Here is a 12,884-nt window from a genome sequence, read left to right as displayed (position 1 = left end):
GCTTAATAAAGCAGGGGACTTTCGACTCTAGGGACCTCACAAGGTCCAGATCTGATGTCCAACTCTAATAAGGTGTTTAAAACCCTCAAGGTCCCCCATAAAAAGATGGAAATGAAACCCTAACTCTAAGACCATGAGATCTAACCATCCAAAAGATAAAGGTCTGAACTTTATACCTCAAATAAAATCTCCAGGACGTATAAGCAGCAAATCTAACAGTCTTTTCACAATCCTTGCTTGGAATCCTCATTTCCTCTAAGAAAATACACCCAAAAATCTCAAGTAAAGCTCAAAACTCTCTCAAAAAGCTCAAGGGGGTGATTAGGGTTTCTTCTAAGTGAGTTGTGGACGCAAATGAGGCTATAAGTGTCTTTAAATACGCCCCAAGCTCGGGGATCTATGGTTTCCACTTACAGTGCCTACTCGGCGAGTCTACTCTTGGACTCGTCAAGTACATCATTAAACTCACGCGACCATACCCGCTTCTACTCGGCGAGTTATAGCGCCAACTTGTCAAGTAGATCAATGAACCTAAAAAATAAATAGTTAAAATAATATACCTGGGAATCCGGATGTTACAAGTATTTTGTTAAAATGGAACGCAAGTAGATCCAGACTAGTCAATTTAAAGACAATGAGCATCAAAAATGAGTTTTTTATGGAAGATTATTTAGTAGGAGTAATCTTAACCAAGTTGTAGTATATGTTATAAGGGTTCTGTACATATAAAGAACGATGAAATCTGAGGTATAACGAAGAAGTTATGGCCCGTCGAAGTTTTGCGGCAAAACCGACACGACACCGGGAAACCTAAAATAGTGAATTTACGATAGTGGAATTTTTGGCCTTAGTAATCTAAGACAAATGTGTAGTATACGTTAAACTGAGAGCGTCCATAAAAAGAATGCTCAGATTTGACTTCGTATGAGGAAGCTATGATTTTTCGAAGTTTCGGCTTAGTAGTGTACGACCCGAAACTCGAATTCTAGTTTGAGCGGTTTTTAGTCTATGCGACCTAAATAAGAGTTGAAGATCTCATTAATAGGAACTCAATGGTAAAAAGACATACGAAAACGGAGTCCGTATGAAGGAGTTACGAATTCTTCGCGATCATTTAACAGTCTAATATCCTCGTACTGTTAAATTTAAGATCGATGGAGAATTAGCCGACGGAGTCTAAATGAAAATTGTAGATCTTGTTTTTACCTATGCGTGGAAAAAACAAGAACGTTAAAAACGAAGCTCGTATGCGAAAGTTATGAATTTTTGAAAATCGGTTGATTTCCACCCTGTGTGCGATGCCACGTGTCAGCACTAGGTTGTGGCTGGCTGTAGCCAGCCTGGCTCACAACGTGAATATCAAAAATTCACGATGTGAACCCTCCTCCAGCCTTCTATAAATAGAAACACCCCTCTCCTTCATTCCTCACACCTTAACCCTTCATTCCTTTCTCTATTCTCTCTCTCTAAGCCCTACCCCCCCCCCCCCCCCCCCCCCCGAAAATCCTAGGGAACCTCCCTAGCACGGTGAGGAAGCCTTGGAGTGCCTGACGGTTTCGAGAAAAAGAGTCTTTCGGCTTGGGAATGCTGCTCCAGCGGCGCCCGGTTTTGAGAAAAACCTGTTGTAAGAGAGCTACGCCTAACCTATATTTAGTATAGCTTTTGATTCGATATAGTAATGTTATTAGGACCTTATAACAAATACTTGAGCTATTATTATGGGCTATATAAGTATTGTTTAACGCTTATATAATAGTAATAATAGCTATACTATTAGTTAGTCTCGGTGAATAATAGACTAAACTCTAGTGGTGATGATACTATGTTTTGTCAAAGGAAATTGTGTTAAGAGTAATGAAGCGTTGTCTGAGTTCGGAATCATCACCTTAATAAGTTAGTGCACAGTCTCTTTCATCTTACATATATATATATATATATATATATATATATATATATATATATATATGAAGTATTTTAATATGAATTATGTGCTATGTGTGCATATTGTCTGAATACTTGTTGTCTATATGGGTGAAAGATTTTTATACATGTTTTAAATGATTTAAACTTTATATGTATATTATATCTACACAATGTGTTGGGTAAAACGTGGGTAGATGAAATAGTTGATGTGTGATAACACGATGAAAGACATCAATGTTGAAAGTGATCCAGTCATTTAGTGGAGTATAGATGACGACCACGGACTATACTAAACAGTCCAGTGGAACGCTAGCAGGCTCGTAACTTGTCTGTGTTTTTTGAACTAGGTGCTCATTAGGTATTTTTAAACTAAGTGTGTTCACTATGTATTTTTGAACTTAGTGTGTTCACTAGGTATTTTAAACTGAGTGTGTTCACTAGGTATTTTTGAATTAAGTGTGTTCACTAGTTATTTTTGAACCAAGTGTTTACCAAATGTTTTGGACTGCGTGTTCACCAGTTGTAATCTATAAACCTTGGTAATGATGGACTTCGTGCTAATTCCTTAGGAGTTAGGATGATCCTTAGGAATAAATGAACGAGGAATAACTGATTCTTATGGTAGATCCTTAAGAGTAAAGAAGATAATGAGGATGGGTAATGGAGTTGATTGTTTGATGTTTAAACATAATAATTATATTATTGTGGGTTAAAAACCCTATGTACTCACCAGACTTCCCAACCCGACCCACTCAGTTTATTTATATCACATGTGTTGATATGAAACCACATTACACTGAGAGATTAAGGAGATATAAATCACTAGTGATAATGTATGTAAATCTTGTTTATGCTTATGTTTTTGTATTGACGATGACATCTCAAATGTTTTAAAATGAATACACATATTTTTCTTCGGAAATTATTTGATAACATAATTATCATGTTTTACTGGGAACAAATTCCGCAACATTTATATTAAAAGAGGTACTCTGATTTTTATCAAGCATAAACAAAATCGGTCTTTTATGGCCGTGAAAATGGGGATGTCACAGAAAATCACTAAGCTTTGTGCTTACGGTTTCATGTTTATGTTTCAGGTACATTTGATTCCAAGGAGAAGAGCTCGGACTAATCGCATCACATCCACCAATGATTTTCCGCATGATTACTCTAATTTGTTGCTGTCATTTCGATGATATACATTTTGTATTATGATGGTCTTTTGGAAACAATGAAATGAATGGTTGATTTATTATTAAAAATGAAATTGTATCCTCTATTTTTGAGACGTTACAAACTCCAAATTGTTACTATAAGTTGTAGTTCAATCCATCCTTCATATAAATTATCGCTTTTTGAGTAGTCGACATCAATCAGATGCCAAGATGCAGTGTAATTTGAACAAAGACGATTAGTAGACATTGGATTTAACTTGAGAGAAAAGAGGGGAACGTAGATGAAAAAATCCAAACGATTTCACTAAGAAACCTGTATGTATATCCCTACAAGGTTGAAAGAAATAGTGGATACAACTCCAAGCATCTTATTGGAATAGAATGACGATGATAGGTGTTGATACAGGAGGGACGAAATTTGGTCAACTCAAAATTCAACCTCGACTCTAAATGGTTATTATAAGCTGTAGTTCTCTCTTTCATATGAATTATCGCTTTTGGAGAAGTCGACACCAATCAGACGCTAAGATGTAATGCAATATGAACAAAAACAGTTAGTGGACACTGAATTTGACCCGTGAGAGAATAGAGGAATGCAGATGAAAAAATCTAAGCGATTACACCAAGAAAACTGCATATCTACCCCTACAAGGTTGAAAGAATCAATGGATAGAACTCCAAACATATAATTGGAAGAGAATGGCGATGAAAGGTATCGATAAAGGAATGGCGAAATCCGGTCAACTCCAAATTCAAGCCGACTCCAAATGGTTACTATAAGTTGTAGTTCCCTATTTTATATGAATTATTGCTTTTGAAGAAGTTGACACCAATCAACGGTAAGTAGACATTGGATTTAACTTGTGAAAGAAAAGAAGATAATACAAATGAAAAAACCCAAACGATGCACCAAGAAATCTACATGTTTATCCTAATAAAGTTGAAAGATACAACACCAAACATGTGATTGGAAGAGAATGACACTGATAGCTATCGATATAGGATGGACGAAATATGGTTAGCTATCTATTTAAGGTCAAGGTGATATGAGATTTGATATCTCTATTCTAATAAATGAATAGTTTTAATCTTCATTTGACATGTGTCACTCTAATACAATTCCTCAATAATATCATGTCACATGTTAAAGAGATATATTAGTCAACCATTCAAAGTTCAAATTTACTTTTTCTAATTATATTTTAAATTTGAAGTTATAATAACTTTAAAATATTTATATATCTTATAATTAATCATTTATTTAAAACAATTGATAAATAATTTATGAATTTTTACTATGCAAATTTATTTATTATAACCGTGGTTCCCGGATTATATACTAATATTTAATAATTACATTTAAAAAAAGCTAAAATATGGTTAAAAAAATCAGCAAGTGGATACACGCTCATCAAAAGGCGCGTTAGAAGGCTAACTAAATCCTTGATATAGATATAAATGGCGGGAGCTCAATTTTCCGTCAAAATTTTGCCCAATCATCTCTCCATATGACTGTTTATCTATCTGTATGCTGTTTTATTTTTTTGTGATTTTTTTTTGCTATAAAATATAATATAATAATATATAGTATCTTAACGCAATCGATTTTCGTTCTGTCTAAAACCCTTGAATTCAATCGCGAAATCGAGAATACTCTTTTCCCTAATCAACAGTGGTATTGTGTACTGCATTGATCGCTTAGATTTTGTCCAAGTCTGACGCGATTCGTACTCTCATTGACTCGCTTAACTAGGGTTTTCGTGTTCTCGATCTTTTGTCCTGTTAAATTGTTCCAGTTTATAGTTTTTCTTTTTGATTCACTCCCTGTTAGGGTTTCCGATAACAGAACAAAAGAGCTAATTGGGGTAGACGGTGCGTATAAGTTCGATTTTCAATGGACGCGGCCGCTAGCGTCGCCGTCGCAGCGCGTGGTGTTTCTCTGACTATGCCATCCTCTCAGTCTCAGTCTTCTCGGAAAGAATGGCGTGTTGTTTCAGACCATCCTGTCCAAAACTCCGGCAACGACGTAAGTTTCTTTTCGTTTTTCGTTGTTCTCCCTCACAATGTTAGGGTTTTAGTACATGCTATCTGTTTTTATGATCAGGAGTTGGACCGTTCGAAGCTAGGGCAAGGCGACGAGACACTGGTATACGATGTATGCTACTTGTTCGTTTGAGTTGTGTTTTTACATTTTCTTTTATTCAAGTTGGGCTTAAAGGAGTGTGATTTGTGTGCATCAGGGTAGAGAATCTGTGAATGGGGGTTCCGATCATGAATTGCGTCTTGATGATATTGTGAAACAAAGAGAACAACTTCAACATTTAGAGGTAAATCTCAAAGCTCGACTTATAGCTAGATCAGAAGTAATGGGGATGCAGGAACGCTTTGATTCTCAGATCAAAGAGCACATTTCTGCAACCGTTAGACTTCAGGTTAGTAAGAATGTCTTTGATTCTATAGTTTATTTTTGGCTATGAAATTACTTGTAACTTACTGGAATATGACTGTATAAAGGAGCAATTACATGAAAGGGAAACAGCTATAATGGAATTACAAAGGACTTTGGATGATAAAGATAAAGAACTTCATGCAATTAGATTGGACCATGAAGCGGTATGTGTAATCTGTAAACTGTAAACCTTCATTTCCTTCTTTTTATATCTGTCATTGTTTAATTTAATTGCTATTTTCTATTGGTACAGGCATGGGCTAAAGAGGACCTCTTACGAGAGCAAAACAAAGAACTGGCAACTTTCCGGTATTTCTTTAAAACATGTGTTTGTGAATAGTGTCAGTTTAGTTATCAGTTTTATGTTTGATGAATATAACATAAGTTGATAAATATTATTTTGTAGGAGAGAGCGTGATAATTCTGAAGCTGAAAGGGCACAACATCTTCAAAAAATCCATGACTTACAAGAACATGTCCAAGAAAAAGAGCGCCAGTTGTTGGAATTACAGGAACAGGTACTCTACTCTTTATGTTTATGACTTACAAGAACATCTCCACCCTTTTCCTTTAGTCACACGCGTACTCTTGGCTTCTTGTATCTGCTTTCACTGTTTGTGTATCTGTATAGTATTTGCCTGCTTACCCTTGCTTCTTTACTTACTTACTTACTTACACAGCTTTATTGCTTACCCTTACCATATCTTTCAGCATAGAGTTGCTCAAGAAACTCTCATTTATAAAGATGAGCAAATAAGAGAGGCACAGGCTTGGATTGCACGAGTTCAGGAGATGGATGCCTTGCAGTCGAACACAAATCACTCATTACAAGCTGAACTCAGAGAACGCACAGAACAATACAACCAGCTTTGGGTTGGTTGTCAGAGACAGGTCGTTAATTTTAATTAAGCTATAAATATAATTACAAATTACATACATATTTTGGCATCAATAATAATATAGTATGATGTGTCAGTTTGCTGAGATGGAGAGGATTCATCTGCACACATTACAGCAACTTGAAATTGAGTTGTCTGAGGCAAGAGAAAGAAATGGCACTATCTCAAATGGGCCCCGCACGACTCATGTAAAGGATGTATCTCCATTTGTCCATAACAATGGAAGCAGCCCTTCTGGCGATTCTAGGGGTGTCCAAAATGGGGATGCAGAAGTTGTCTCTTCACAGGTAGTAGATGTTGGTATCTTTTATTTATCAGTATGTATATAGAAAGTCATTTACATAAAATAATAATAATCTATTGCATTTCAGAATGAAAATGTTCCTGCTGTTCAAGTTGCTCCTCAGTCAATGCATGGAATGCCAGCTTTCTTTTCACCTGGACAGCTGGCACCTCTGCATCCATATATTCTACACCATCCTCAAAATGTGAATTCACATCTTGTTCAGTCTCATGTTGGCCAGTTCCATTCTGTCCCCACGTGGCAGAATCAACAGGTGAATTATAATTTGTGATTTCACAAGAATTTTACTGTATACTTATTCGGTAAGCTTTTCACAGGCTATCTCAGAAAGTTTACAAATCCCAATTCATGAACAGTATTCCTCCCAAAATGATCAAAATTCATTGTCTGTAAATGAGCAATCACAGCAGAGCTTGCAGCAAATCTCATCTCAGTTTCATGAGTCTTTAAGGTTGAATGATTCTGACAATGACAATATACACCAGGTTAGCTTTACTTTACCAAATTTGTTTTTGTTTTTTACTCTGTTTTGTCTCACTAAGGTTAAGTTTTGACTTTTGAGTAACAGGTAAAGAATGCAAGTTTTTTGTCTAATCATGGAACTGAAGGTCAAAGTCCACCTACAGAACAGCTTGGTTCTGCTAACATTGCATCTGAAGTGATTCAGTCAATAAATAATGTCACTAGTGCCCCCACTGCTGCTTCTGAAACAAAAAAGGGTCTTTTTGATGAAGAAACATTGTTGGCTTGTGTTGTGCGTACAATTCCACCTGCTCCTGGAGGAAGAATACAAATCAGCTCTACGGTTGGTTTCCCATAACCTCATTTCAGTTTTTTATTTTAATAAAAATATGTGCTCTATTTCTTATCGGTTTGTAGGCTAATAAATAGCAACATACTTGGTTTCTTATGGGATGAAGCTAGTAACTTTTACTGTTTTGACAGCTGTTGAGCAGACTGACAAAAATGCTTGCACCTCTTCGTTGGTCTGATTATGAGAACAGGCATGGAAAGCTGGTTGCCTTTCTGGGAAGTCATCCTGAAGTGAGTTAAATTTATATACTCTCTCTCTCTCTGTGTGTGTGTGTAAATGAGTTAGAATTAAACATTTTTCTTTTTCTTTGTGTTTCAGTTGTTTGTGATTGAAGGGGATTATATTCAGGTGAGGGAGGGTGCACAGGAAATCATTGCGGCTATGGTGGCTCATGCGAAAGTGCGTGCGGCTGCTGTTGCTGACTCAGCAACCTCTTCGAATCTGTCACTGCTGTCTTCTGTTGCTGTGACGCCCATGGCAAGAACCCGATTGAAGAAGGGCCCACTGCCAGCTGTCACCTCCAGTTACGGAGGAAATGCTAATGGTGTTGGTGTAAGACTTGTCACCAAACAGAACGATCAAATGAGACAAAACGGGAGGCCCACAGCTACAACCACTCCAAATTACAATGGGAAACAGCAGCAGCAGGGGGGCAGGTTGGTATAATACGTTTACATTACTGTTTTTTTTTTTTTTTTTTTAAAATTTTCTTTCTTTTGAGATGATCCTTATGTTAATTGAATTCTTGTTTCTGTGACAGGAGTCGAGGAAGCTTTCAAATGTAATGAAGGAAGATGGTTATAGAATTTCGATTGGAACCGGAACTGGTATTGGAATTATATAATTAAAATTTTCTTCCTTTGTGTATCTACTGTCTGTTTTAGCACTATTTATGGTCTGTTGGTTATTTGAGAATGATTTCAATGGATTAAAATTCTCTACCCATGCTCTTCTTCCACTTCTTTTTGTAATCTCCCATTAATGATTTGGTGTAATCAACCTTTTTCAACATTGTGACCCGTATTTCATGGTAGGGAGGAGGATTAAGGCCCCTCTCCCAAATTCACCAATCATTTCAATCATTTTTTGAAACTCGGGATTTTTTACACTGTTAAAAGGGATGGCACTTGTGTAGAAAAAACTTGCAATTTGTTGGCAAACTCTTTCTCGTTCTTCCTTGAAAATAGAATTCATTGTGCTTTGAACCTTTCCTTTCTTTATCACATTGTTTTCCAAGTTATTTCCTCTAGCTTGCCTTTCATAGACCTCATCGTCTTCACTGGTTGAAAATGCACCTCTGTTTCTTTGTTACCATATCATCCTCTTCCAATAACCGACGAAATTCGAGCCTAACATTTTCGGGAACTTTATCACAAGGCACGACATTATTACGTGTGCGAGCTAAGTGGTGTTTGAATCTAAAAATCCCACCAGAGCATACACTTGACTTTCCAATCATGCAAATCTAAAATAAACCATGCTTCCAACCAGGATCAGTTCTGGCCCCACTAGCATTTTTTTCTCATTTTACTAGTTGAAGGTGCAGAAGTAGCTGTTGGAGCTGATCCAGAACTACTCTCCATGAGTAGTCTGAAATTAAAAAAAAAAAAACATAATTGTTATACAAAAATTGAATCAAAGTTGGAAACTTGAAACAAATAATTACTTCTTTTTTTGAAGAACACCTGTCATGAAGCAAAGAAAAGAAACAGATATCATGTAATCTTTTTTTGACATATTGAATGGAAATGGAAAGAGACATTTTTTGGTTATAAAGTAAATGACTAATTACTTCTTTTTTTGAAGAACACCTGTCATGAAGCAAGTTCCATATGCGATCTTACGCTCACACTCCCGATCCTACCTTAAATACAATCCGGACCCCAGGATCGTGATTTTGACAATCTTGCCTAGTATGTGGTTGACATTACAAAGTACTTTGCTGATAAGATCTTTTGCTGCGAAAGAAAGTGATAGTTGATAAGTTAGCTACAAATTTCATGGTACAGGTTCCATCCTAAAAATACACACACTCCTAATTTCAGTCAAAATTGCATGCATTTTGGTTGCTGAAAGTAGAAATGTACAATGAGATATGATTTCCTGGAAACTTGGGTAAATTTATTGAATTTTCTGCCTTGGAAATAACATTGTACAATATCACATGTTTGCTCAGTCAAAAACTCAAATATTAATGCACGGAAATAGCAATGTTCATATGTTTACCGGAAAAACTAAGATGGAAATGTAATTAATTTTTATGCATTTAGCCGTGTAGGTTAAATGTAAATGTTATGTTTGACGATAAAAATTTGACTTTATATGCTTTTAAGGAAAAAATATTGTTGCAAGCAAAAGCACAAACATATAATAAGAGTAGGATGTCGTTTTTTGCATATACTTTCAAAGCATAACTACCAGTTCAAACCCAATTTCATTATCTAAAGGAATTTAGAAACTAACTACAGTATATGTAAAAGAAATCAAACAAAATAGACATCTTAGAACTCAAAATCATCAAATAATCAGATGAGTGGAATTAGAGATAACAAACCACTTACTCCAAGCATTACATAAACAGGAACATATGCAGTGCCTAAATCTTGCTCCAGTATTTGGCCTTCTTGAATAAGCTGCAATGATCAAATGCTGGATGATTTTCCATGTAATTGGAAGTGAATTTTTCTATGAAAATGGTCTTTTGTTTTAATTAAAACCTATAAAATAACATTACTTGGGGGCTGTTTCTTTTTTACTTACTGGCCTAGGTAAACCACATAATCTAGACAACTATACATGGTTGTTGTTTTTTTTTTTTTTGACCTAAAACACTTGGCTTAATGTATTAAGATACTAACCTTTTACCTGTTTCCCTTATATTTTTTCCTCCCAACTCCTCTCACATTAAAACTATTGAATGAATATTGTTATTTGATATTGTGAAACTTGTATTTTCTTAATATAAGGGTAAAACAGTCATTTAGCCTCATTCAACTGCTTTATTCATTCTAGACAAGAAACAGACCTTTATCCAGACAAACATCATTACCCATTAAGCCAATTCACCTATAATGGAGAGAAAAAAAATCCCTTTAATATTTGAATTCTAAATTTACTTACTGGTTTAGGGGTTTGGATTCCACCTCCCAAGGCGGGAAATGATTGCGTGGGTAAAGACAGGGGCATATTTGTCTTTTGCCTTTTCTGAGATGCTGAAACGGTTGGACAGAGTGAATTTGGGTCATGGTTATTGATCTTTCTTTCGCCTGAGAGGGCATTTAAGTAAATTCATCAAAGCACAGATGAAGTCTGGGGTATAGATATGTAGAAAGGTGAAAATCATACCCATGAAAGCGCATCAGATTGTGCTTTGAAAGCTCGTAGCACTGAATTGCATGCGACTTGCTCAAGAAAGCGCATCAGAGATATATCAACTCATTAGTTGCCAAATTCCTGCAACATAAAATTTGAGACAAAAATTACAAAGAAATTGAAAGTAACAGAAAACATATAAAAACAACGTTCAAAAACATTTATTAAAAAAAGGATTCATGATATATGACCATGTACCTTGAAATAAAAATTTCCCACAATGAACGCATGAGCTGAAATGTAAAATCATGGCATTCATCAGTCGAGTAAAATCAATAACTTTCGTCCAACTTCCCCTGCACATCAGAACCTGTTAATTCATTACAATTATCAGAGGAACATTTGATCATTTTGGAATAAAATCCACAATTTACTACAATAATTACATATTAATTATCAGCAAAGTTGCAATCAATCATCTAATAACTGAAGTAAAATCTGACATTGGATCGTAAAGAAATACAATACAGTTGAAAGAATTGGTTTAAACTGTTGTTTTCTAGTTCTTTTTAGAAGGAAAATGCAAAATCAAATGTTTTACTTTTAGTTATAAAATTAACAAAATGCCTAGCCTTTATTACTTGATCAACCCTGTACAAGTTGTTATCCCATATGCTGAGTATACCCCCGGACCTCCCAGTAGCATGAATTGTAGCGAAGTCGAAACCAGTGGTTAATCCCCAACAACCCGCCACATCTATGTCATCTGAATCTAGTAGTTGCGTTTCCTGTGGGCCGATATATGAGATATGATGTTGGTTCTTTAATCGTCTCACCCAGGTGATTTTGTGGGTTTCACCTATACCCCTCACATTAAGACTCAAACAATTCATTGAGGAAAGTTATTCTCACCTGCCTCGCCTATTACTTCCACCAGAACCTCATTACCTGATTCAATCTCAAACCCCAGCTGTTGCCCTATTTCAGCCGTTTTTTCTGCTTCCACGGAGTAAGAACAGCAGTCAGGCTCGCCAGCTTCATGTCTAGACCCATTTAGACTACGATTAAGATCCAGAGATGGGGTTGGGGCGGGGTCGCCCAGCTCCGACGGAAATGGTTGCATAGGAGCAGGGGAGTTATCACTCGACTGTTGGGGAAGATGTGTCTCGGGCAGAGATAAGAAGGGAGCGATTTCATATTCCCCAAATTCATGTCGCCTTCTTTTCCTGCTAATTAGACCACCAAGTTGGGAGACGTGCTGCTTGTTCGAAATTGGGCCCAATTTATATTGGAGGGGAATGGGCCAAAACATCCATTTGGGACCAGGTTGTTCAATGGCCCACTAGGGGTGAGATTATCTTTCTGATTCCATGCCGTGAGGATGAGTGATAGCTTCATTTTATTTACTTCTTTTTATAGTTTATTTTAGCATATTTCATTCATAACTTAGATAATTTCCATGCATATTTTCCTTTTTGTTATTTTATGACTATTTCGGGTACTCTCGAATCTTGTGAGCATAATTGCAGGTTTTCGGGTCTAGCGGAGCGGGAGTGTTCGGGACGTATAGGAGGCGATGAGATTTGGTAGACAAAAATGACGTTGGGCTTGATGGGTAGTGGAGATGATGCATGGAGTGATCTTGATGATTATTTGAAGACTTGGAGAGAAATAAACTTAAATTTGCAAGATGCGGGGGAACATTCAAGCGTATGAAAATTATTAATCGGGCGAGTTCACGAGCTTTGGAGGATTTGGAGAGGTCAAATTGGGCTTTAAATGAAGAAAAACTTGAAGAAAATGGGCTAGGAGGTGATTGGATTCGATCTGGGTTAGTGGGATATGCTTTAGAGGCCCAAAATCTCAAAGAAGCCCATGTCAGGCACCACCCGCGCAGCAGCACGCGGGTCGCGCAAGGCCCTGCAGGGGTAGTTTCGGAAATTCTTCTTTTGAGCTATTTGAGGAAGGTTGGTTCCCATCTTTTGCATACTCTTGAACATCCGAT

The 12,884-nt window shown here is 36.6% G+C and overlaps 2 protein-coding genes across 11 annotated transcripts; one reads left to right on the top strand and one right to left on the bottom strand.

Moving 5' to 3' along the window:
* Positions 1–4,672: 4,672 nt before the first annotated feature.
* On the top strand, positions 4,673–8,510 carry LOC145015327 (uncharacterized). The gene is made up of 14 exons (XM_078973792.1): positions 4,673–5,127; positions 5,206–5,256; positions 5,342–5,533; positions 5,616–5,714; positions 5,804–5,859; positions 5,957–6,068; positions 6,262–6,441; positions 6,527–6,736; positions 6,821–7,006; positions 7,071–7,238; positions 7,322–7,558; positions 7,699–7,797; positions 7,886–8,223; positions 8,328–8,510. The coding sequence occupies exons 1-14, from the start codon at positions 4,996–4,998 to the stop codon at positions 8,350–8,352; spliced, it is 2,085 nt and encodes a 694-aa protein (XP_078829918.1). The 5' UTR covers positions 4,673–4,995; the 3' UTR covers positions 8,353–8,510.
* A 7-nt stretch (positions 8,511–8,517) lies between these two features.
* LOC145015328 (uncharacterized) lies at positions 8,518–12,124 on the bottom strand. 10 transcript variants are annotated; one of them, XR_013665837.1, is made up of 8 exons: positions 11,521–12,124; positions 11,138–11,249; positions 10,913–11,020; positions 10,688–10,833; positions 10,129–10,200; positions 9,360–9,525; positions 9,234–9,252; positions 8,518–9,157 (listed from the first exon to the last, which is right to left on the bottom strand). XR_013665837.1 is itself a non-coding variant. In XM_078973793.1 (5 exons), exons 2-5 carry the CDS (start codon positions 10,914–10,916, stop codon positions 9,478–9,480), a joined length of 270 nt encoding a protein of 89 aa, XP_078829919.1. In that variant the 5' UTR covers positions 10,917–11,020; positions 11,138–12,124; the 3' UTR covers positions 8,518–9,477. The 10 variants fall into 10 exon arrangements, 1 of the variants encoding a protein (XP_078829919.1); XR_013665835.1 differs by having other exon boundaries at positions 9,234–9,525; XR_013665836.1 differs by having other exon boundaries at positions 8,518–9,252.
* Positions 12,125–12,884: the final 760 nt, after the last annotated feature.

The sequence above is a fragment of the Lactuca saligna genome, chromosome 9 (genome assembly GCF_052625555.1).
Source record: "Lactuca saligna cultivar CGN05327 chromosome 9, ASM5262555v1, whole genome shotgun sequence".
NCBI classification, from domain to species: domain Eukaryota; kingdom Viridiplantae; phylum Streptophyta; class Magnoliopsida; order Asterales; family Asteraceae; genus Lactuca; species Lactuca saligna.
Note: the sequence above shows the minus strand (reverse complement) of the source record. Positions and strands in the feature narration are given on the sequence as shown.